The sequence below is a fragment of the Cervus canadensis genome, chromosome 9, assembly GCF_019320065.1.
Source record: "Cervus canadensis isolate Bull #8, Minnesota chromosome 9, ASM1932006v1, whole genome shotgun sequence".
NCBI classification, from domain to species: Eukaryota; Metazoa; Chordata; class Mammalia; order Artiodactyla; family Cervidae; genus Cervus; species Cervus canadensis.
The window spans coordinates 8,127,466-8,153,182 of record NC_057394.1 but is presented as its reverse complement, the minus strand read 5'-3'; the positions used below and the strand labels follow the sequence as shown (position 1 = coordinate 8,153,182).

The 25,717-nt window shown below is 44.6% G+C and overlaps 1 protein-coding gene across 3 annotated transcripts in view; it reads left to right on the top strand.

Annotated features, from left to right (window-relative positions):
* TPP2 (tripeptidyl peptidase 2) overlaps positions 1–25,717 on the top strand; it is a 60,840-nt gene that overhangs the window by 4,080 nt on the left and 31,043 nt on the right. For all 3 annotated transcript variants that reach the window (XM_043477708.1, XM_043477707.1, XM_043477709.1), the window contains exons 2-13: positions 3,458–3,586; positions 9,296–9,391; positions 10,953–11,057; positions 14,009–14,133; positions 14,788–14,951; positions 16,736–16,890; positions 17,548–17,624; positions 19,882–20,009; positions 22,430–22,529; positions 22,779–22,927; positions 24,762–24,877; positions 25,396–25,564. In XM_043477708.1, coding sequence (XP_043333643.1) covers positions 3,458–3,586; positions 9,296–9,391; positions 10,953–11,057; positions 14,009–14,133; positions 14,788–14,951; positions 16,736–16,890; positions 17,548–17,624; positions 19,882–20,009; positions 22,430–22,529; positions 22,779–22,927; positions 24,762–24,877; positions 25,396–25,564 — 1,513 coding nt within the window. The remainder of the gene's footprint in view (positions 1–3,457; positions 3,587–9,295; positions 9,392–10,952; positions 11,058–14,008; positions 14,134–14,787; positions 14,952–16,735; positions 16,891–17,547; positions 17,625–19,881; positions 20,010–22,429; positions 22,530–22,778; positions 22,928–24,761; positions 24,878–25,395; positions 25,565–25,717) is intronic.

Sequence of the window (25,717 nt, the reverse complement as noted above, 5' to 3'; positions counted from 1 at the left end):
ATTTCCTGCAAGCTGAGTTGTGTGTTCTTACATGCCTTCCTAGACACTGTCCTTCACATTTGTTATTCATCGTCCTGTGTCACTGTTCTCTTGTTTCTTTTGTCTTTCCAGCTGGATTGTAAGCTTTCTGAAAGCAAAGCCTGCCTTACTCATTTTATCACTATGTTCTTAGAATAAGAGTCATTTATAGTGTTTGTTTGCAACATACCATGCTTTGCTCAAAGGAGTGTTTTTAGTATCGTCCCTGAAATTTCAAGTGAGCGCTTTGTTCCTTCACTGCGGTTTGTGCAGAAAAATTCGCGAGCTTCCCACTCTGATTCTGATCTTCTGTAAACCCTAGCCAACTTTGCCACAGTAAGTGGTTCTCTGGAGATAAAAAGTAGCTGAGGTTCTTGATGTTGGGGAAGAACCTTTGGGCAATTTTCGTTCCGTTCCACCAGCATCGCCCAGTAAGCATCTCTCTCAGTCTTCCACTCCATTCCCAGGGCTTACCACCTCTGCTCCTGTCACAGCAGCTGTGTCTTCAGACCCCTGTGACCGTCCAGCCCCCACAGTGGAGGGACAGCGGGCTCAGGCTAGCAGTGCAGTTGCCTGTCTTCCTCCCAGAGCTCCTTGCAGAATTGTCAGCCGGTTTGCCTTTCTAAAACCTTCCTACCCTTAAATTCCCTCTTGTGTCTTCTCTAGTGGAGTAGGTCCCTTCACCTCATGAGGAAGGGAGAAGTACACAGATAGAAAGCTGTACATGTGAGAATTTTTCATGGAAAAGAGAGGTCCTAGTGAGGAAAGCTGATCACAGTAGCAGATGCTGAATAAGCCACGAAATCCCGTTAGGCTCTCTTCCTTTGCTCACACACTGATGAATGAGGTTTCTAGTGAGAAGGATCCGTGTCGGACTTGTTAGCGATCTCTTGCGATTCTTGATCTCAAGGCACTGATGTTGTTGGCTGATTGAATGAGAAGATGAAGGCAGATGGTTTGTGTTCTCAGTGCTGTGGTGCAGCTTTCAAATTACACACTTATTTGGAATACGTTTTCAAGGAGATTATTTGCTTCTGGTCTTAATACATGATCTAACTAGTCTTACAGGAGAGTTTATAGGAGAGTTCGAACTTCCTCCTAGTGGCTTCTGTTTTTATCTTGCCGTTTTTCTTCATTCCTATATTTTCACTTCATGTTTGAAGGTACTTAGCCAGTCCTTTCAAAATCAGTGTATGATTTGTTTTATCATAATCTTATCGGGCTTGGATATGATTTCTGCGGTGCCTTTTAATTAAGATTTGGAGCCTTCTGAGTGTATTAGAATACTTATTCCTAATATAGACAGCCCCCAAGAAATAATCACCCAGTTTAAGCATTACATCACCTCAAACTAACAGCGGTGCCCCCGGACAGAACTCTCAGCCCCTGATTGGTCGGTGATTGAGGTGAGATCTGAGATCCCCCAGCCCACCCCCTCATTTTCCCTTGTAAAGAAGGTGTGTGTGCGTTTCCCCCACACAGTGAACTCCCCCCTCCTCCTCTGCACCCTAACTGCAGAGTTCTGAGTGCCCTGCGGTGGGGGTGGGGGTGACGGGAGAGACTCCTCGGGATGGACCCTGCACTTCATCTCAGAGGGTGAGTGCTCGGGTGGAAGGGGAATCCGAGGGCTGGGCTCTTGGCCCCCCGTAGGCATTTTTTTTTTTTTTTACATTCCTGTTTCTCTCTTTTTTAATTAATTTGTTTTTAATTGGAGGATGATTGCTGTACAGTGGTGTGTTGGTGTCGGCCACGCGTGAGCGTGAGTCAGCCGCGGGCACACATGGGTCCCCTCCCTCCCACCCCTCGAGGTGGGTGCGGAGTGCCAGGTTTGAGCTCCCTGCCGCATCCAGCATATTCCCACCGGCCGTCTGTTCCTCTTTCGCTCATGAGGGCAGGGGTCTTTTTTTTTCCTGTCCTTTTTGGGTCTGTGCACGTGATTCCCGCTGCTCACTCAACACGTGTCTCTTGAATGCAACAAATCCCCTTGGCGAAGCTAGCCCAGAAAGAGCCCCAGAATGGGGTTTTTTTTTTTTGCCCCCCTCGAAGGCAGTGGGGTGTTCAGTGTTACCGTGGGAGGGCCCAGCTTTGAAAGGGTGGGGCTGACTGCGACCCCACAGCTGAGGAAATTCCATCTTAATACCGAGTAAGGAGTGCCGGGCTGTCCAACAAGCCAGGAGCCTCGCGTGCCTAACAGACGCTGCTGGGTTTGGACTAATGTGGGGAATAAAACAGACACGGCCCCTGCCCCAGTGGCGCCTCCCTTCCACTAGTGCAAGTCAGGGAAGAGCCCCAGCCGTGGTTACGAAGCAAGTGGAGTGAGTTCTGCAAAGGCCCCACGGTACCGTGAGGCGGAATGATCGGGTTTAGGGTGATGCACGCTTAGATGAGGCCAGCAGGGAGGTCTCTGTGAATGGGCAGCGTTCTCTAGAAAACGGGGTCCCTGAGACGAGACCGGGACCTTTATGGACAACTGAAGGGACAAAAAGTTCTCAGCAGAAGGGCCTGGTGCAGGAGGGTGGCGGCCACGGCCGAGGAGTGGAAAGGAGACCGAGAGGTCAGGGTCAGGAGGATGCTCCTGTTGGTCCTGGAGGGCTTCCCGGGGGCGGCGTCCCGTCAGGAAGGCAGGAGGTGACGGTGGGGGAGAAGCTCAGGAAGCCAGTAGTGGACGTCCAGAGAAGGTGGGTCTGAACCGCACTAAAGAGGTAGAACGAAGGACCTCTGGGGAAGCTGGCTGTGAGCACTGAACAAGAGAGGCCGAGAAGGACTTCCTGCGTTTCTGGCTTGAGCACCCAGGTGGGTGTTGGCTTCCCGGGCTGGAAGGGCTTGGGGAGGGGGCGGCTGTGAGGGGTGAGCCTGAACCTGACTTCAGTTGGAGGGCTACTGTGGCCTCCAGTGATGAACTGTTAGTAAGCGTTTTTCCCTTCAAGCTTTGTACTCGTCCAGCCCCAAGCTCACCTTCTTCAGATCTCTCTCCAAATGTTGACGTTCTCAGCGAGACCTTTCTTGCCCAGCCTCGTGAGCACTAAGCGCCCGGTACCACCTGTCTTCCTTTGCCTGCTCGACTTTCTTGATTGTCGTGACTGCCGACCGACATGTTACGTATTTATTGGTTTATTGAGTCCATATAACACAAAGTCTGTGAGGTCAAGAATTTTCTGTACTGGTCCTTGCTGTATATTCCCCACACTTAGCGGAGTGTGGCCTATGGTAAGTGCTCAGGAACTAGTTACCTGAATATATGACTACATTTTCTTGAGAGTATTTGTCAAGCTTTTGGCTTAAAACAGCTCAGTTCCCACTTATAAATGAATGCAGATTTTATAGGATAGTTTATATACGGGGACGTGTGCACGCACAGACACACATTTGGGGGCTGGCATTGCTTTCAGGATAAAAGCGGATTCTATAATTCATGTTTTAATGGTCTCTTAATCTTCAGGTTACAACTGACGGGAAACCGAAAATCATCGATATCATTGACACAACGGGAAGCGGCGACGTGAACACGGCCACGGTGGTGGAGCCAAAGGATGGTGAAATTGTTGGTCTTTCAGGAAGGGTGCTCAAGGTTGGAGTGCTTTATCTTTTCACTGAATTTTTCTCTTTATTTTTTTGTGCTCTCACCTCAAAGCATCTTATGTTTTTACCTTACATTCCATGGTATGATGTTCGTTACCTGTTGCTATATCATAGATCACCCTGAGACGTCATGCTTTCAAGCAACCAATGTTTACGGCTTCTGTGAGTCAGGAAAGCAAGACAGTAAAGTCTTCAAGTGTCTTTGACTTAACTGTGCTCTGGTTAAATTACCTATATTCTAATTCTGCTTCTTCCAAATAGCACATAAACTGCTGATTGACGTCTAATTCTTCTGCCATTGTAAGATCAGCTACTGGTTAGGTGCTTTGAAGATGCTCGTCCTCTCCTTCTCTAAGGATGCTATTGCTAAGCCGTCTTGAGTAACTGGTGGTCAGTTACTTACGGCCAGTGGTAGTTATGGGAACAGATAAAAGCAGAAGAGTGAATAGAAGCATAACACCTTTCATAGTTAATTGTACAGGCAAAAAGAAAAATGCACAAGATGCATATGTACAGCTGAATGAGTAATTTAAGTGAATACCGCTTTACCTGCTATAGATAAGACAGAACATTGCCAAACCTCAGGACTTCACTGTGTTCTGCAGATCACAACATACTTTGGCTTCTGTGAAATCAGTTATTTGCTTTCCTTTATGGTTTTACCACCTCTGTGCAGATACATGGAATATATTGTTATTTTTGCCTATTTGTGAGCTTTATATGAATGACCTCATTTATGTGTCATTTCATGTCCTCTTTTCCTGGGTGTTTGTGAGATTCATGAGATTGAGCCATGGTTTGCATGGAGCAGTGATGTCTTCGGTTTCATTGCTGTGTCTGGGACATGGTTGGCTGTACCACGTGGTGTCCATTCTGCTGGGAAGAGTTGTTTCCGCTTTGGGAGTGTCGCAGTCTTTAGAAAACGTCCTTGCAGACGTACCCTGCACACCCGTGTGCAGGTGTCTCTAGGATGTGTGTCTGAGAGTGGAATTGCTGAGTCAGAGATACACCTTTCCTGGGTGACACAGCTTCACCAGTTTCTCCAGCTGTTGCACTGAAATGCATTTCCACTAACCACATGTAGGACTTGTAGCAGGCACGCTGCTACCAGTTGCTGTTTTCAGGCTTTTTAATTTTTGTGAATAGATTAGAATTTAGCTGTATCACTTTGTAGTTTGAATTTGTGTTTCTCGGACGCCTGTTCAGATTGAGCGCCTTCTCATGTGTTGCTCAGGCGTTTGGATCTTCTCTCTTGTGAAGTGCCCCTCTGCGTGCCTCTGCTGGTTGTTTTGAATCCTGAGCCACCTGTCATTTTCTTACTGGTGTGTGGGGTGACCTGTCCTTGGGTTAGGTGTGTTTCAGGTGTCTTCTCCACCTCTGTACCTCGTATTTTCACCTTCCAGGTGATGTCTTTTCATGGGTAGGACATCAAGTCTGTTGTGGTTGGAAATCAGCCTTTTGCATTTTTGGTTAGGGCTTTTTGTGTCTTACGAAATCCTTCTTCCCGCTGACGATGAGTGAGAAGCACCGGCCCTGAACCTCACAGAGGGAAGCGAACACCACCAGACCTGCACCAGACCAGCCGCAGACAAGAGTAGGGCCCTGGCCGGCACCTCGGTTGAAGCCAAGTGAAGGATGCAGCCCAGCGGTGCCAGCTTCTGATGGACAGAGTGTGTAAGACAGGAAATGTGTGTTCTTTTAAGTCACAACGTTTGTGGTAATTCGTAACACAGCAGTAACTAATAGACTCAGCAAAAGATATAGAAGCTGTGAAAAACACTCAGATGGACATTTTAGAACTGAAATTTTTACGATAGCTAAAATATTTTTTTTAAGAAAACATCACTGGAAGGATGCAGTAGCAGAAAGATGACAGAAGAGTCTGAGCGAACTTTAAGATCAACCAATAGAAAATAACCATTCTGAATAATGAAGAGAAAAACGCTGGGAAATAATGAACTTAGCTTGAGGAACTTGTCGGTCAATAATGAATGGTCAGATATTTGCATCATCAGACCCTAGGAAAGAGGGGAAAGGAGTGTGCTGCTGGGAAAAAAAAAAAATTCCAAAAAAAGTTGGGAGATTCTCCCAAGTTTGGTAAAGATATAAATCTACTAATTCCAGAAGCTGTGTGAACCCCAAATAAGATAAACCAAAAAGAATTCATGCCCAGAAACATCCAGTCAGATTGCCAAAAATAAAAGACCCCCCCCCCCAAAAAAATCTTGAAAATAGCCAGGAAAAAGTGACCCACTATATAGATGGGAAGGATACTTGATTGACAGCCTTCTCATCAGAACCCCAGGGGCCTGAAAGGTGTGGCATGACATTTTTCCAGTGCAAAAAGAAAGGATCTGTTGATCCCGGATTCTGTATGCAGTGAAAATACGTTCAGGGGAAAAGGGTGAAATAAAGACATTCCTAGATAAAGTAAAACTAAGAGTATTTATAGCCAGCAGATACAGTTTTTTAAAATAGTAAAAAAAAAAAAAAAAAAACTTTTCAAAGGAAAGCATGGAGCAGCAGAAATGAAGGACAAGCAGAAGAAACTGTAAAGGTCTTGAGTACATTTGATCACTTGCTTTGAGTTTTTTAAAATCATATTTGATAGTTAAAAAAAAAAAAGTCCTTCCTGACCTGAAATCATGAGGATATTCTCCCATTTTTATTTTCTAAAAGCATCCATCGTTTTTCTTTTCTTGTTTGTTCTAGAATTCACCTGGACTTGATTTAACGCTTTGTTTAAAATAGGAGTCCCTATATTCTTTTTTTCCATCTGAACACCCACTTGTCCCACCACGTGTGTTAAAAGTCCATAGTTTGCCCACCAATTTTCAGTGCCGCCGTTCACTTTGCAGCCTTCAAAATGTGGTGACTTTTGGCTTCTAAAGCCTCATTGCCCATTCTTTGTCGTTAGGGTTTTTGTTTTTTTCCTTTTCCTTATTCTAATTTTAGCAGCATTTGGAAGGAAGCACAGTGCCTTTTAAAGTTCTGCCTCATTTAACTTGAAGTCATTTTCCAAATCATCACTTTTTAGCCTAGTTTAGGCTAGTTGAGAGACCATGAATGCCTCAGCCAGACTTAACATCGAATTTAGATGCAGTGATAGCTAAAAGGGAGAGGGTCCTTATGTCCAACCCGATCATGAGCCTGGTAAGTCTGAAGTACAGTTTTGAGGCAAAAAACTCAACATGATTTTCTTGCATGGAACGTCAACAACTCACGGTGACACTTGTCTCATTGAGAAAACCTTCAATTCATTCAACAGCCTTTCTTTAAAAGAGTCAGTAAAATGAGGTGTAATTAGTAATTAAAGAAATTCTGTTTCTTCTTTGAGAATCAGTCTGACCACATTGTAGTTACTATATAATTAAAACTCTTTTAAAGAGAGCAGCTTAAAATGGTAGTAAATAAATTAAAAGTGCTTTGATTTTTAAGAGAGACCCACAATAACTTCATTTGTATGGAATACTCAAATTTGTAAAATGACGTATTCTCTAATGACCTAAGAGTAAAGATAGCTGAGCACAGAACTGATGCTTTTGAACTGTGGTGTTGGAGAAGATTCTTGAGAGTCCCTTGGTCTGCAAGGAGATCAGACTAGGCAATCCTAAAGGAAATCAACCCTGAATATTCACTGGAAGGCCTGATGCTGAAGCTGAAGCTCCAACACGTTGGCCACCCAATGTGAAGAGCCCACTCATTTGAAAAGACCCTGATGCTGGGAAAGATTGAGGGCTGGAGGAGAAGGGGACAACAGAGGATGAGATGGTTGGTTGGCATCACCGACTTAATGGACATGAGTTTGAGCAAGGTGCAGGAGATGGTGATGGACAGGGAAGCCTGGCGTGCTGCGGTCGATGGGGTCACAAAGAGTCGGACTCAACTGAGCAACTGAACAACAAACAACAGATCTAGCTGTAACCTGGTTAAGGTTGACTAGTAAAACCGTGATTATGCATAATTCTTATTATTATTATTTTAGTTACATTTTTGTAACCTGTCCACCTGTATTGTGAAGAAAATGCATGGTAGTGACTTGAGAAATATCTGGTTTATGGACCCTGCAGAATTTAGTCTCACTTTAATTAAACACAAATTATGTCTACTCGATTATTTTTATTGTATTACATACATAGTTTAAGTGATTGTGATTGTCTCAATACCTGATTATTTTGCAGTTACTTTGATCAGTTATTTCGTTTAATCCTTATGCATTTCACAGCTTTTCGTAATCTCTGTACAAAGAAGCTGTCAGTAGCACACGGGAACAGAGCCAGCTGGGTGGTGGGACATCTGTGATTAAATAAGCTAGTGACTGGTTACTCTTCTATTGTTGCAACACGTTATTACTGTGTGTCACGGGTGTTGCAAGAGCAAGTTAAGAATCCCTATTATCTAAAGAAGGCTGGTCGGTTTTGAATGAAAAGCACTAGTTTGTATGCCAGCGTATTTAAAATTTCACAAACTCCAGACATCCGTGATTCAGAAATGATTACTGATGTGCAGACATTTTTTAAAATTTCTTTTTAATTGAAGGATAATTGCTTTACAGTATGTGCAGGCTTTTGAAGGTCAATAGATCTTGGAACTTCTGTGCACAATTGTCTTCCTCTAGTTGTGAGAAAATTTCCTCCACAGGCTTCCTGCCTGGGGAATAATTTGATAAAGAGGGACTTGAGGATTCGAGGTCCTGGACAAGTGAGAATTGTGAGTCAGTCCACAGTTTTTAGTGGTTGATAGTTCAGCTTCATAATCTGTACACCTTTAAAAGCTATTTTTAGTGATCATAGGTCCTGAGATGATAGAATATGAAGGGTCCCCATGGTCTTGATTGACATTTCAAGTCGGTTGATGTTCACACAAATTCTTATTCATGTGAATTCTGAAGTAAAGATTATTTTCTTCCTTTTGCACGGGAGGAAGTGGAAGCCCGTGGCTCCCACCTGGTGAGTGGCAGAGTTTGGGCCATAGCCAGGTTTGTCTGGCTTTAAATTCTGTATCCTTTACACCAGGTTTTTGTCCCTTGATAGAACTAGATTCCAGCTTTCTTTTCAACCCTCCTGTTTGGGCCAGAAGTTTTAATTTCTCTTTGCTTCTCTGCTTTCTCCATTGGTAAACTGGGCATGCTCTTTGTATTTTATGTAAATTAAAAGCTTGAAGTGTTATTTTTAAATACTTTGAGAGAGCAGGAAAGACTATTATAAGATGTTGTATGTAATTATCATGATTTTTATAGAGCTTTTTTCTTAAGAACACAAAGAGCTCTTTTTATAGGCTCTGGGCCCATCCTGTAGTATCTTGGAGGAGAGTGAAGTTTTTTTTTCTTAACGGGACATCTGAGGGCGGAGAGGTCCTGTAAGTTGCTTCCCTCCCCTGGTTGATGGGCAGCTGGGTGATGGGGAAATGAGTTGTCCTGAGTGCTTGGAAACTGAAGGTCCTAGCAGTTTAGTGTGGGTTGAAAGCCCTGAATAAACTGTAAAGCATTATGTAAATGAAAGGTACTATAGTTAAGCTATCTCACTATTGAGACAGAAGGAGCCAGAGTGAGGTTAAATGGCAACGTAGAGTAGTAAAGATACTGCTCGAAGGCGGGAGCCTGCTCCAGGTTGAGCCCCAAGGATGGGTTTTCCCCCAGGACTGTGCCATTGGGATTGGGAAGCATTTAGTGAGTGAGAAATGTTCTTTTTTCCCATAGATTCCTGTGACCTGGACAAATCCCTCAGGCAGATACCACATTGGCATAAAAAATGGCTACGATTTCTATCCAAAGGCTCTCAAGGAAAGAATTCAGGTAACGGACAATCTGGTATCGATGACTTTTTCAGATTCTATTCAAACTGAAGAAAGAGGCTTCCTTAGCTCTCACTAACCTGATGATTAAGGGGATCTGGAGACTTTCAAATGATGACTGCTTCAAGAAAGACACCATCCGGTGAAATGTTACCCATTCGTGTTTCCTAATCTGAGATACATGGATAAATTTAGGGAATCTGAACACCTTGAAATTTCTTTCACATTTTGTGTATTTGTGTATTTCTGGGAGAATGGATATGCTTTCATTGGACAATCAATTCAAAGCTTAGACTGCCTTATTTATTCCTGTTCCTATCATTTCTATGGTAATTTATCCCATTTTTCTAGTCTTTGCCTTGCTTTCTTGATTGCGGTTAGTGATGATTCAGTACTAGGGAAGGAAGTAACTCAGACCTAAAGCAGCTGAAGGACGGGAAACACAGTCTGTCTTTGGAGAGCTAAGAATTGTAAAACCAGTGAGACGGAGCCTGCTTTATGACAGCACTGTAGACCTTTCAGTAGTTATGGGCGAGTTTGAAATGTTCATTATCCATCCATTATAGTAGCCATGAGCCACAAGTAGCTATTGAGAACTTGAAATGTGGTTAGTGTGACTAAGGAAATGAAGTTTTACTTTTATGTAAGATTTTAAAGCAGTGAAACAAGATGTGATCCTTGCAAATGGGCCTTCAGGGTGAGACCCATGGGCCCTGTAGTCTGGGGTTGTGATTTGCTTCTCCAGGGGTCAGTGAGCCAGTAAAAAGTTACTCAGTATTTTACATATAAACCTTTTACTTGTCAGATTCCAGTCATTCTGGGAAGAAAAAAAAAAATTCAGAAAATAAATGCATGTAACTCAACTTCTGTTAGATACTATTTTATTTCAATATTTCAGGCTAAAATGCACAGTATTTTTATGCATTATATTAAATTTAATCAGCCACGTTCAGGTACAGATTAGGTTCAAGCAGATCCCCTTCCTTAGTCCATGGAGTTGATTCTTTTACTGGAGAGGCTTTCTTAACTAGCCAGCTTCCACTGGGAGGCAGTGTGGTTCAAGACACTAGGGATGGCAGGAAGACCAGTTTCAGCAGCAAAGATCCCCATCAAGTCAGTGAGGGTGGGAAAAAAGAACAGGCCAAAGAGGTAGGAGGCTGAGGACGTCCACCAGAGTGCAGCTGCAGGCTTACCCCTGTCTTCTGCTTGCTCTTGGCTGAAGGCATTTCTTTTTCCTCAAATGATGGGATTTCGGGCTGTTACCTGACATGGTATTAATCTCTTCTTGGAGAAGGATTTAAATGGGGGCCTGTGATATGTTAAAAATACATTTGGTTGTGCCTTGGTAAACTTGTGCTCTTAGAGCCTAGGCGTGGTGAATTAAGTAATCAAGTTTTTTATAACTGATCCATTGCTCTATCAACTTGATTATAAATGATTTTTTTTTAACCTCTGTATGAGCATTGTATAGCATTGCAGCTGATAACAGCTCTTAAATTCCTGTCTCGGTTTACGTGCATATTAGTCCACCTCATTGGAAGGCCATTTCTCTGTCTTTGCAGAAAGAACGGAAGGAAAAAATCTGGGACCCTGTCCACAGAGTCGCCCTTGCGGAGGCCTGTCGGAAGCAGGAAGAATTCGACGTTGCCAACAACTGTCCTTCTCAAGTTGGTGCTAGTCGCTTTTGTTTAAACATTACCGTGTTCTTAGAGAATTAGCACTTCTTAGAGAATCAGTAGACTTTTTCCCCAAATTTGTTTTTTCCCCCATGTTTTAACTTGTCTAATTTTACCTTTTTTCCTTTCCTTATTTGTCCTGAAATCAATTTATATATCAGTCGAATGTTTAAAAGTTCTTAATGAACATAGAATACCCACACTGAAAAGTGCACACATCCTAGTTGTGATGTCATGAATCGTCACAAAGGGAGCACCCCGAGTGCACAGCACCCCAGCGCCTCTCATGCCTCTGGCTTTTCGCCGCTGCCTCCGCCCAGGAGCAGCCGCCACCCTTGATGGCTGACACTGTCGAGTGACTTCACCCGTTTTGAATTTTGTAAAAGGGAGTCCTACAGTGTCTGTTCTTTGACGCGTCGCTGCTTTCATCCGACGTTTTCTGCGCGATCCCTCTTCGTGCGGGTGTTGCAGTAGTTCACTCTCCTTGCTCTGTGAGGGCTGGACCACAATGTATGTGTCCATCCTGCAGACTGATCCTTGCTTCGTTTCCAGTTTTTGGCCAGGATGAAAATCCTGTTTTGAAAGTTCTCGTGCCTGTCTTCTGGTGGGTTTTAAAGTGACCGTACCAATTCCACAGGAATCATACGAGAGTTCCCATTCTTCTACATTCTTGCCGTTGCATGTTTTGTGAATCAGTCTATGAGATGAAAATAGCATCTCAGTTTATTATAAAAGCAGTAAGTGCTCATTGCAGAAACTGGAGCACCAGAAGTATGTGAGGTTTAGCAGGTGAAAGTCTCTGGAATGTCACCACCCAGGGATGCTAACAGCAACTTGATGTTCGTCCTTCTGAATTTTTCTGTTAATGCATGCCACTTTTTAAATGAGTTTTTTAATTGAAGTATAGTTGATATACAGTGGTTTAGGTGTACAGCAACGTGATTCAGTTATACATGCATATATATATATTCTTTTTCAGATTCTTTTCCATTATAGATTATTACAAGATATTGAATATAATTCCCTGTGCTATACAGTAGGTCTTTGTTTATCTATTTAATATGTAGTAGTGTGTATCTGTCACACCCACGTTCCTAACTTACCCTCCCCCTCCCTCCCCCTCTGGTCTGTTTGTGTCTGTGGGTCTTTTCTGTCCTGTCAGGAAATTCATTTACGTCATTCTTTTTTAGATTCCACATATTAATGATACCATGGTATTTGCCTTTCTCCTTCTGATTTACTTCATTTAGTATGATAATCTCTATATCCGTCCGTGTTGCTGCAGATGACATTATTTTGTTCTTTTTCTGGCTGAGTAAGACTCCATTGTGTGTATGTATGTGCCACATTTTGTTATCCAGTCACCTGTTGGTGGGCGTGTAGGTTGCTTCCTTGTCTTGGCTGTTGTAAACAGTGCTTCTGTGACACTGGGGTGCATGCTATCTTTCCGAATTGGAGTTTTTATCTTTTCCAAGGATATGCCCTGGAGTGGGATTGCTGGATCATGTGGTAACTCTGTTTTTAGTTTTCTAAGGAATCCCCCCCCCCCCCCCGCACTGTTTTTGAGACAGTGTACCAGTTTACGTTCCCACCAACAGCATAGGTGGATTCCCTTTCTCCATACCCTCTCCAGCATTTGTTATTTGTAGACATTTTGAGGATGGCCATTCTGACCAGCGTGAGGTGATGGCTTCATTGTAGTTTTGGTTTGCATTTCTCTAATAATAAGTGACATTGAACATCTTTTCCTGTGCCTGTTGGCCACATGTGTGTCTTTGCTGGAGGAAGCGCCTATTTAGGCTTCTAGGGCATGCATTTCTTAATCAGAAATGGGATTGTATTGGTGATTCTGAGCCCTGGCTGCATGGTAGGATCACACGAGGAGCTTTGAAAACTCCGTGTTTGTGTCCTAGAGAGGAAATAAATCAGAACCTTACAGAGGAGGCAGGTATTTAAAAAACTGTTCAGGAGATTTTATTAACATGCAGCTCAGGTCAAGGCCCACCAGCCTATATAGATCTACACACACACACTTCTATTTACTTTATCTGTGTTCATTTTTAACAGCTGTATAATTTTCGGTTAGATCACTTTTGGTTCTTCAACCTCCCGTTGGAGACATGAAATGTAGTATTTCAGGTACTACATATAGAGAACTAACTATAGAAGAGGGATCTGAATTTAATTAACCATTTAATTTTGTATGCCAAAAATGTTTATATACTTGTCTTTTTCCTTGAGGAGGAGTAAACATTGAATATATTGAATAAGGAAAAATGAAGCATAACTTAAGATTTTGGGAACATGTGAAACCTAAATTTTTATTCACTTGGACTACTCAGGCAAATGTAGGTCCATCTCATATAGTATGTAGTTTTAAAAAGTGGTTAGTTTGAAGCGTAAAATTTTCCGTTTTTATAGCTCAGGATGGTTGAATAGCAGCGTATATGTACTTGGTCATAAATACAGTATGTATTTAACTCAGCAAATTCAACAGAGGTGAGACTGTTCATAATTCCTATTATTTATTTGGGCTCTTAAGAAACAGATTTGAAATGGAAATGTTCCTGGATATAAAAATCTAAAGATAGATAAACTAATGTGTAGCAATTTTAGCATTACTTTTGGAACACAGGTATGTGACTGACACCCTTGGCCAAATGAGATCACCACCACACAGCACCCTGTCTTTCCCAAAGCAGGTACAGTGAGTGATGGACTGTGATAGTGAAAGAAGTATTTTTTTAAAATTATTTAATATTTTAATTGATATCTGCCACTAAATTGAATTTCAAATTGCACAGATATAAAAGGAAAGTTTCTTACATTTTTCCAGGGTAAAATGACTTTACTACTGGGTCACATTGTCTTTGGTTGTCTGTTAATATCACTTGTCAAGAGCACAGAATGTACTAACATTAACATATGTTCTAATTGACTAGGCAAATAAATTAATCAAGGAGGAGCTTCAGAGTCAAGTGGAATTGCTAAACTCTTTTGAGAAAAAATACAGTGATCCTGGCCCTGTGTATGACTGCTTGGTGTGGTTTGATGGTGAGACTTGGAGGTAAGTCATGTGCATTTTATGCATCTTCATTTAAAATTAGTCTTGCTCTAAAGAACATTAAACCCTCAAAACTGCCTGGAGATTTGGTTTACAAGACATTAATATCTTTAAGCAAAGCTCCTCGAGAGTTGGGTTGGCTTTTGAGTAGTTTTGGATAAAACCTTTTGAACTTCTTAGTATGTTAGGCATGAAAGCTGACTCTTATCTCTTTTAAAGAATCTTACCTCCTTAACCAGACAGTAGTCATTCAATAGACAACAGCAGGTTGATCGTAGAAATGTTCCTGATTGAAGCTGGGCAGAGTATCTACTATAAATGTTTTAAGGGCAGAGGAGGAAAGTGGGATAAAGATTTACCACTAGGGACCTAGATGCCAAGTTGATCTGATTCCTTAATCGAGTGGGTCGTTTTCTTCCTGGAGGTCTGTGAAGGACAGCTCCTAGAGCCCCTTGTGCCTGACTTCATTTAAGGGCTGGTTGCTTAAGTCACCTCACCCAGTCTTTACTGAGGCCTCTGACAGAGGCAGCTGCCACGTTTGTGGTGGTAAACAGAGATAGTGTGTTGAGAAAGACCGAGAAACTGTATTTCGTGATTTTTAGAAAGGTAGAAAAAGAAGATAAATTGCATTACCTACTCTTAATTCTCCTTTCATAGAGCCTGCATTGATTCAAATGAAGACGGGGATCTGAGTAAATCGACTGTTCTGAGAAACTACAAAGAGGCCCAGGAGTATGGCTCTTTCGGCACCGCTGAGATGCTGAATTACTCCGTTAATATATACGACGACGGAAACCTGCTCTCCATAGTGACCAGTGGAGGTATTCTGTTTCAGGTTTGCTAACTAGAGATGAACATACAAAATACCAGGAGGATAAATTCCTCTACCCAAGAACAGCCTTAAGGAGAATTGACTGATCCCTACGATAGAACTAGGTCTGGAGTCATGGATGTGGTTTGATTCCCTGGAAAAGTATTGTTTTTTTTTAAGGCCACAACCATGTAGGATCCATTCCAGGAGTGTGAGCATGGTCCAGCAACAAAAAATAACATAAACATAGTTCATTCAATGAACAGTAATTTAATCTTCAAATGCTGACTCTTGAAAATTCACCATGATTGTGAAGAGTCAGGTAAAAGGATCCTCACCACAGCTTTCATTGCAATTTCAAAAAAGTTATAAACTTTCTAAATACCCAGCGAGAAAAGAATGTTTTTTTTTTAATTATGTGATTTATCCTGTGGAATATGTTATATAGTAATCAAAATGAATAAATCTGCATATAACTATATGTATAAATCTCATATGTAAATCTTACTGAAAAAAATATATTGATGTTAAAAAAATTTGTGTGAAAATTTTAAACATGCTGAACAATACTGTGTCCTGTTTATGGGTGTGTGTGTGTGTGTGTGTGTGTGTGTGGTAAAAATATAAAAATACAGGTGCGAAGAAGGTGTGCCCCAGCTGCAGTGCAGTGGTTACTTCTGGGAGGGAGCAAGGAGGGTGAGGTGGGGGCAGCCCGCGCCCCCCACGGCCCTCCACGTCCGTAGGGGCACAGCTCAGGTATAGGACACTGAACACGCACACTCACAGCGTGGTGAGTTTTGATGTGTGCGCACACCCAGGAAACCATCCCCACAGCCGAAATAACAAACATCTCCATCACCACCACCCTCAAAGGCGGGCTTGTTCTTCCTTTATAATCCAGTGGTCTCCACTCACATCCTCTGGGAGCCGCCGAATGGCTTTCTGTCCACCCTAGATTACTGTACATTTGATAGAATTTTACATAAATGGAGTAAAAAAGAATACAGTTTTTTTTTGCCTGCCCATTTCAGCCTGTTGGCCTGAATCCATGTTGTGATTACAAGTAGCTTGTTCCTTACTGTCGAGTTGTGCTTCATCGTGTGCGTCCACCGTGGTTTCCTTATCCACTCAGCTCCTGACGCACATTTGGGTTTTGTGAACAGCTGTGTACAGGTCTGTGTGGAAGTTCGTTTTTGTTTAACTAGAACCCATGTCTGGGAGAGCTGGTTGGGTGTGGTAGGTCCACACAGCATTGAAGACCCTCTGAGCTCCCCTTGGCAGTGGGAGGGTCACACCCGCCGCAGAGCGTGCGTGCACGTCCCCGCCCGCGGTGGCCGCCCTCACCTCAGCTCTTCAGCAGGGCGTGGCTCCGTGTGGCCTTCGTTTGCCTCTCCCAGGTGACCCATCTTTTCATACATTTATTTGCCATTTGCTTATCCTCTTTTGGGAAATGTTTTTCAAACGCTCTTTACCCATTTTTCTTTTGGGTTCTCTTTTTTTTGGGGGGATTTGAAAGATTATGTTCTAGATATAAGTGCTTTGTCAGTTATATGTGTGCGAATACTTTCTCACCTTTGTGACTGACCAGCGTAGAATCCAGGGTGGCAGAATAGCGTATGTAATTCACAGTCATTTTTTGTGAATTATTATGAAGAGACATAAGAAAACAATACCCCCTTACGCATTAAGATAAGTGTGTTTTTATTCTGATTACTAATACGCAGATTGAATCTTGCAGTTAAAACTTTGAGCCTCTGAGGGTGTTTCCTCACTTTCTCCCCCTTTTGCCTCTAGGAGCCCACGGGACACATGTAGCTAGTATCGCTGCCGGGCATTTTCCCGAAGAGCCTGAGCGGAATGGCGTTGCTCCTGGTGCTCAGATCCTTTCCATCAAGATTGGAGACACAAGACTGAGCACGATGGAGACAGGCACAGGCCTCATCAGAGCTGTGAGTGCTCCTGAGCCGCCGGTGTCCGGGACTGGATGGCTCATGGTCGTGGACGCTTCCGTTAGCAAGCTGCTCTTGCTTTCCCCAAAACACATGGAACTGTATTCACTGTATAGGACTTTTTTCAAAGCCCCAAATGCTTAACTTATTTAAAAAATATTTTTATTAGAAATTGTTAGGGTTAAAGGGATTTGGAGAAATAGGAAAACATTGTTTACATTATACTTCTCGCTTGTAGTAAATCCCTTAGCAAACTATTTTGAGATACTTTTAAAAGCATGAAAAAAGACAGGAAGATGTCTCAGCCAGGCTGTTCCATCAGTGTAAGAATTTATTCGTCATTTTAACATATGAATTCTATTTCACTTGAGTGAATTTAGACTTTAAAGAGACCCCCTTCGTCTCTCCAGCTCAATTCTGCAGATGCTGGTTGGTTTTTTACTGACTTCTTCCTGTGCTGTGTATCAACCCCTGCCCCAAACACACACACACCTTTTTTTGAGTTTGTCAGCCATATGTCTGGCAGTAACTTATGAATTTAGGTATGAATTGGAATATGATTGGTTACGGAACTGTGGGATTCCATGCCTTTATTGTGCTAGCTTATATGTTTTTTATAAATGGCTGCCTAAGCTGGACTCTCTATCTTTTTAATAGATGATAGAAGTTATAAATCATAAATGTGATCTTGTCAACTACAGCTACGGGGAAGCAACTCACTGGCCGAATTCCGGGTGAGTGTTCTTTGCCGCGTCAGCCGTGGGAGCTTAGCTGACAGAGCAGTGAGCGTTTCTGGGTAACTGGGCCGAGCGTCACAGCCGAAAGAGGGCGGGCTGGCGGGTCGACCCTGACTGTGCGTCCCTGAGACCCTTCGTCCACGGTCACGTCTTTGACGTCAGGGTCCCCTCCTGGCTGGTCCACCCGACGGCCCCCGGACCCCCATCCACAGGCAGCCCGACCTCTCCGGCGTGCTTGCCTGACAGAACCCGGCCGGTGGAAGCCCCGCAGGTCCTGCCGCGACGGCGCCCCTCAGTTGCCGGGCTCACGGAGGCCGCCCTGGCGCCGGGCTCGGGGGCCGCGCGCCGCCCGTGTAGGGTCAGCGCTGTCTCTGGCCTCCTGGACGGCCGTTTCACACCTTCCCCTTGGGGGACTCCTGGCCACCTCCCCGTCAGTCCGCAGCTGCTGTGCTCACTGCTGTCCTTCCCGGAGCAGATAAAAGCGCTCAGGGGCGCTCCGGACCCTCCTGTGACCCGCCTGACCCCACCTGCTGCCGGCCCTTCTTCTCTCATGAAGCGTGCCCGGGACCAAGAGCCTGGCTCTGGTCCCCTCCAGCCTCGGAGATGCCCTCCAGCACCGAACCTCTCCTTTCCTGGCTCTCTTTGCTGTTAGACAGACGTGCTCAAGTATCCACTAGCTTTAAAACTAACTAATAACAAGCCTCCTCGTCTCCCATGGCCTTCACTTACTTTTCCAGCAAAACCTAGACAGGTGTGTTCCCTGTTTCCCCTGGGCGGTTCTCACTGCCCACTCCCCTCCTGGGGCTGTAAGGGTCTTCCAGCCGCCGAGCCCTCTGGCTTAGCCTTGATCTCGTGTTACCTCAGCCTTTCTGTCTTCATAGCGCTAACTCGGCAGTGACCCTGTCTGGAGAGTGTCCTCCCAGCACCCATCCAGATGCACCCATCGTGCATTTTCTGCCAAAACGCAAGTGCCCCCAAACTAGAGCCTGTAGTTGGCTGTCAGCAGTGAGTTAGTGTTCTTGGGTGCGTCATAAATGCTTTGGCCAGATGGAAAGAACTGGTTTCAGTGACTCTATGTCTCAGGGTTGTATTTAGGTGACATGTTGAAAGAGACACAGCGGCAGGGCTCAGGAGCGATCCCTGGGCGCCGGCACGCAGAAGGGACCCTGCACCTCCAGATGGCCAGATGACCCGGGAGACGGTTTATCGCGGTGCTGAAACCGTCCCCGTACTTACCGGTGGTGGTTTCACAGTCTGTACATACATGAAGTCTCAGAACTAGGCACCAAAGAGAAGGTCGGCCCTACCATATGTTGATTTAAGAAATAAATATTTTAAAACCCATCATTTCCTCAGCTGACTGGTACTGGGTTCCTTGTGAAACAGATGCTCATTTCCGGACCCGGTAACGAGCGCGCCGTCGGCATCGGTCGTGAACGTAACCTCGCTTCCCCTGCTTTCGTTACCGCAGTGTATATCCTTCTCTCCTGGGACCTTGCTGCTTTTACAGTCTTCTTACTCTAATGTTCTTTTTCTTTCACTTTTATGATTTTGGAGTATCCTTGGCCCTTTACCTGTTTTACTTCAACCTCATTATTTTTCCTCGTGGTCTAACTTTGCCTCCTGTAATTACTACCAGTGTATTTTTCTTCCTTGCTGTCAAACTCTGACCAGATCTCTCTTATTTTAAATCTCCCTAGTGCCTTATTTCCCCATTCACCTTTGCCTCTTGTCACAGCTCTGTGAGGAGTTGGTTCTCCATACTTCCAAGTGTGGGGTGGAGTGGACCCCCAAGGCCCCTGACCCAGTCTCTGCTAATGGTGCAGTCTTTGCTTTTGGCCCTTTTGCAGTTTATTTTCCTCACGTATATACAGTTTTGTTTTTAGCACATTCCCCGCTAAAAACGGGGCCTCCTAACTCCCTCCACTGAAGCCCAACTAGGGTATGTCTCTTGGCATGTCCACTAATGGTGGACATGCCGGACTTTACCTGACCTTGTGTTTGAATGTGTTTTAGTTTTATAAACACTTTGTGAGTAGAAGCAATGCGCTTGCAGTTTGAGAATGTCCCTGAGTGATTCTAAGCACCCCTTCTGACCTGACCACTGTTCTACTTCTGCTGCTCGCAACCCATGTGTTAGGTGTTTTTTTTTTTTTTATATAAACCATGTTTGAAAGTATTTTCATATTACAGTAAGCCATTTCTTGAAAAGTGGACAGTTCATATGTTCAAAGGAATCCTCTCCCTCTTTCAGGAGAATCTGTGAAGTAATCAGTGAAGCCGTGTGGAAGCACAATATAATCTATGTCTCAAGTGCTGGGAATAACGGCCCCTGCCTGTCTACAGTTGGGTGTCCAGGAGGAACCACATCCAGTGTGATAGGTGAGTTTCCTGTTTTAGAGATAAACTTAAAAAAAAGCAGACGAAAAGACTCAGTCCATACAGTGTTAACTGTATCTCTCCTACACTCAGGACTCTAGACCCTCAGGAAAGTGAACTCTAGTAGGGACCCACTGATGTAGAATTTCATCTCCAGCAGACTGGAGTAAGTGGGGACGTGCAGATCACGTATAGCGGAAGTGTAGATCAGGCCTGTTGTTTAGTCGCTAAGTTATATTCAGTTCTTTGTGACCCCGTGGACTGCAGCACGCCCAGCTTCCTGCACTATCTCCCCGAGCTTGCTCAAACTCATGTCCATCGAGTGGGTGATGCCATCCAACCATCTCATCCTCTGTTGTCCCCTTCTTCTCCTGCCTTCAGTATTTCCCAGCATCAGGGTCTTTTCCAGTGAGTCAGTTCTAAACATCAGGTGGCCAAAGTCCTGGCGCTTCAGCTTCAGCGTCAGTCCTTGCAGTGAATATTCAGGTTGATTTCCTTTAGGATGGACTGGGTGGATCTCCTTGCAGTCCCAGATCAGGCTGTGGGATCACAAAAGTGCAGTTCCCTCTGATTTGAGAGTCTGGGCAGGGCTTTCTGGAAGAAGTGTGAGAACAAGGATTTCAGTAGGTAGTCATAAGTAGGGGACGGGCTTTCCAGGCTAAGTGAGCAGCATAAATGAAGACACTTGCTTCACTTCTTATTTATAGTGTACGGCTGTGTATTTATAGCAGAGTTTCCTCCTTGAGTTTCTCTGGGAGCACGCAGGAAGCCCTCGAGGTAGAAGAAAGGAGCTTTGTTATTGAGAAAAGCAATTGAAACACATTTATTGTGTGAATGTGGCCTTGGTGTTCAGGGTCTGATACAGTATTTATTGTCTGTTTCACTAGAATCCAACAGGAAAAAATAATGCCTGTCAACGAAAGTTGTAAGAGATCAAATTATTTGCAGTCGTAATATGAAAACAATAAAATCAGCTTCCATTGTACTACAGTAGCTGCCATCTTGTGCAGAAAACAAAAACCCACAAAACATGAAACCCACCCCTTGGTTTTTTTTAATGTGAGGCATGAATGAGGAAGGGTTAATTGAGGTCCCTTAAATAGTAAGTGAGACCTGAAGATTTTTGGTTTATTTTTAAATTTGGGCTCAAAACACCTCTTAATGTTTGTGATTGAATATGTGACTATAAAAACTGGTCCCAAACAGTTTTCCTGGTGTATCCATCATTAACTGCACAGATACATGCATATCATAGGAGTTACTATATAGTTGCGAATGTATTAGAGATGTTATAGATAAACAACAATATGTGGGCATTAAAGTTTAGAATAGAAACTGGTCCTTTTAAAAATATTTTTGTTTTAAAACATCAGTGGTCTTATATTTATGGGACATGATTGTATTCGTGGCTTGTAAATTTTAAGCATGGTGTAGCTTGCTTTCAGTAACCTGAAATCTCTCGATTACGTAATTCTGTTAAATGGTGTGTTAAGACAGCAGTGCCTGCCAGTGATTCATGCATTGTGTGTCCCAGATCTCTGGATACTTTTAAGGACACGAAATGAAAGAAAATAAACCTGGGAGGTACCCAGTGATCAAAGCGCACTGCTCCGCTACCGTGCGCAGTGTTTTACCATTTTCTCATCCCCAGATTCACAGAACATTTTAACCTAAATTCTACAAAATGACTGCAGTTTCATGTGGCAGCATTGTTAACCTAAGTCCTCTTAGCTCACTCATTCTGTCCAGCCTTCTACCTAGGAGATGTGTGTGTTGTGAAGGAGAATGAGGAGCTGATAGACTTGGATTCTGAGTCTTGTCTCTGCTGGTCATTATGTCTAGCACATTTTTTAACCTCTCTCAACCCTGTTTCCACATCCCTGGAATGAAGGACCTGACTTGGGTCTCTGAATTCTGTGATTTCAGAGTCTAACTAGTTTGCTTCTGCACATTTATCTAGGAGACTGCAGCATGTCACATGTTTGTTACTGGCTTACTGCAGCCGTTTTGCAGGGGAGGGCTACTGCCAATTTCATGAGTGGAATTTTCTATACCGTGGTCATTTAAAAATGAAGATCAGTCAACTAATTCCTTTATTTTTCTGAAGTTATGTTTTTACAGTTTGAAACGCTTTTCTCTTTCTCTTTTACACACACACACACTTTTAGCTGCATTATCCTGTTTAGCCCACATAGCAGTCCTGGCAGGTATTTTCATACACAGAAGCATGGCACCTCGTGTAGTGTCTGGTACCTAGTAACCTTGCCTGGGTCGTTAGATTTTTACACCTTTCCATTTTGTGAGAGAGGGTGCTTCGCCAGGATCCCACGGCCGGGGGAGCAGTGGATTTTGCTTTTGCATTGGGACCCCTGTTCTGTATCCTTTTGTCAATGACCACATCCCCACCCCACCCCACCCCCCAGGTGTGGGTGCCTACGTTTCTCCTGATATGATGGTCGCCGAGTACTCTCTGAGGGAGAAGTTACCTGCAAATCAGTACACGTGGTCTTCTCGAGGCCCCAGGTAGGTTGCCCGTGGAAGTGAAGTGGAGTGAAAGTCGCTCAGTCGTGTCCGACTCTTTGCGACCCCATGGACTACACAGCCTGTGGAATTCTCCAGGCCAGAACACTGGCGTGCGTGGCCCTTCCCTTGTGCAGGGTTCTTCCCAACATGGGACTGCCTGGGGGGAGGCGCAGGGCTTTGCCCTGAGTTCATCTGCCCGTTGGCCCAGCACCCACCTCCCTAAGCAGACTCTGTCTTGCTCTCCTCCAGCGCTGATGGGGCCCTCGGAGTGAGCGTCAGCGCCCCGGGCGGCGCCATCGCCTCCGTCCCCAACTGGACGCTGCGGGGCACCCAGCTCATGAATGGGACGTCCATGTCGTCTCCCAACGCCTGTGGGGGTATCGCACTGGTTCTGTCAGGTGAGGCACGGGTCCCCGGCTCAGCTCACCCGCTGCGGATTCTCCTGCTGGAGCCACGGGTCGCCGGCTCTTCCCCGCGTTTCAGTCACAGTTTAAGTACTCTTAATGAGATAGGATTTTCAGAGTGTCATTTCACACTTCACCTTGCTGCTGTTCAGTCACTGGCTGGAGTCTCTGTGAGCCTGTGGACTGCAGCCTGCGAGGCTCCTCTGTCCTTGCCAGCGCTTTACCTCTGTCCTGGTTCTAGAATCCACGGCTTATTTGTTTATAAGCTTGGTCAAATAGGTGTGAGGTGTCTAGACAGTTTCATAAAATAAAGTTGATGGCATAAAGTAAAGTCAGGTTGTAGCCATAAAAAGTAATTGAGTACCTTTCTCTTCTTGCAGACAGATATTTTTGTTCTCTAAAGTTCTTAGGCCAAGAACATGTGGTAGAATCAGTAATGACCTGGCCCAAAGTAAAGTATCAGGTGGAGAATCATTTATGTGATCGTAATGGTTTGAACGTGCATTCAGTCAGCAAGCGTATTTATTGGCTGTTACTATTAAGCTTTATTTTGGCTCTGAGGCTAAAGTAGGAAACAAAACATCAAAAAGACCTGCCCATGTGGAGTTGATATTAAAGTTGGAGGAGGAGCAGACTATGAACAAAGTGAAAACTCGCTTCCGTGACACAGTAGAGGGTAGGGAATGCTGCCGTGGAGCCAGTGGAGTGGGCCGCAGGGAGGCGGCTGCGCTGACGGGGGATGGGGCCCTCAGCACTGCCTGGGGCTCCCCCTCTCCCACTGTGCTGCCGGTGGAGCGGGCCGCGGGGAGGCGGCTGCACTGCCTGGGGCTCCCCCCCGCCACTGTGCGGCTGGTGGAGTGGGCCGCGGGGAGGCGGCTGCGCTGACAGGGGATGGGGCCCTCAGCACTGCCTGGGGCTCCCCCTCTCCCACTGTGCCGCCGGTGGAGCGGGCCGCGGGGAGGCGGCTGCGCTGACTGGGGCTCCCCGCCGCCCCGCTCCATTGTGCCGCCTCTCCAAGTGTCTGGGCTCGCTGGTGCCTCTTGTCTGTGGCACACTGTTCTCTCTGCCTGGAGTTCCTTTCCTGCCGGGTCCTGGCCCTGTGAACGCCTGTGTATCCCTGAGAGCCGACCCAGTCTCTGTTCTTCTGCTGGAGCACCACCCTCTCCGGGATGCTCCCTGACAACATCGTTGGCTTTCTCGGTTGGCTCCTACAGTGCCATCGTGTTCCCATGTTTATTTGGTTCACGTTCTACACTCTTCACGAGTATTTATTTGCATGTTCAGTTCTGAAGAGGACGGCTGGGTGGCCTCTACATCGCGTAGACAGTCACCCCCAGCCTCCTTGTCCCCTGGTGTCGACCAGGAGGTTTGTCATCAGCGCCAGTGCCTGGGATCCGGTCGCCAAGGTGCTGATTTAGTTGTGTGGGGCCTGGGCATCTTTCTGGCTTGTTTACGTACTCCTGGTGTTTATCCTGTGCGCCCTGGTTGAGACCTTCTGCCAGTGACCATGTTGGTTGACGAGCAGTGTTTTAAGGAAAACCTCATTGGAATGCCTTTTGGTCCCTCTGCGGAGCCCACCTTCATGCTGCATCATAGTGCGCATGCGGAAGTTTTCCTTGAGTGAAGTCTTTGTGTTATGAGTCATACTGTTTGTCACATTTTTAAGAAAAAAAAAAAATTGAAAAAGGAGTGTTCAGACGTAAAAACATTAAAAGCAGAAAACGTACACATTATCCATACCCTGGGGCAGGGGGAGGCCGGGGAAGAGTTTCAAGTAACTGTCTTCTGTAATAAACACTAGTTTCTTGATTTCGTTTTTTGATTTTAGGTCTGAAAGCTAATGATGTTAACTATACAGTTCATTCGGTCAGAAGAGCTCTTGAAAACACTGCAGTGAAGGCTGACAACATAGAAGTATTTGCCCAAGGACATGGTATTATTCAGGTATTGTTGTTTGTTTGAGAAGCAGGTTGTAGATCAATAGGATAATATTTTAACTGTTATTGGATAATATCCCTGTCATAATGATGATTGAGTTTTTCTAATTGTAGACTATATGGCCAGAGTAGTTCTCTGAACTATTAGCAAAGAAGATATGAAAACAGATTTTATAGTTGAATTTCTGGTGCTAAGATAAATTTAATTGAGTAGGACATATAGAGAGACGGCAGAGGGCAGTGGGTGAAAGCTGAACAGGCAAAATGGCACGGGGAGGGTTCCTAGCATCATCACTTGGGAGTAAGAGGGTGAAGTGGAAGGTGAGTCCAGTGGCTGGACCAGTGTTTGTCCAGTGAGGTAGAACTGCCCTCTTAATGGGGTTTATCATGTAGTTCAGAGAGGCAAATGTTGAAGCTGACTTCTTGCTTATACTTTGCTACAACCAAAATGAAATGGGTGATTTGCAATAGAAGATTTTTTTAACCCAACTATGTGTATCTTACTCTTTGTATCCTTCTAATTAGGTCGATAAAGCCTATGACTACCTCATTCAGAACACATCGTTTGCTAATAAATTAGGTTTCACTGTTACTGTGGGAACTAACCGTGGCATCTACCTCCGAGATCCTGTTCAGGTGGCTGCACCTTCGGATCATGGTGTTGGCATTGAACCTGTATTTCCAGAAAATACTGGTGGGTGATAGCCAGACAGTAAGCTCACATGCTCACGTTTTTGGTTTGAATTGTTCTGTAGTAGAGAAGTGCTGTTTAGGCTGATGTTTTAAAGAGGAGATAGGAATCAACAGTGTTAATATTATTGTAAATTTCAGAGCACAGGGGAAACTG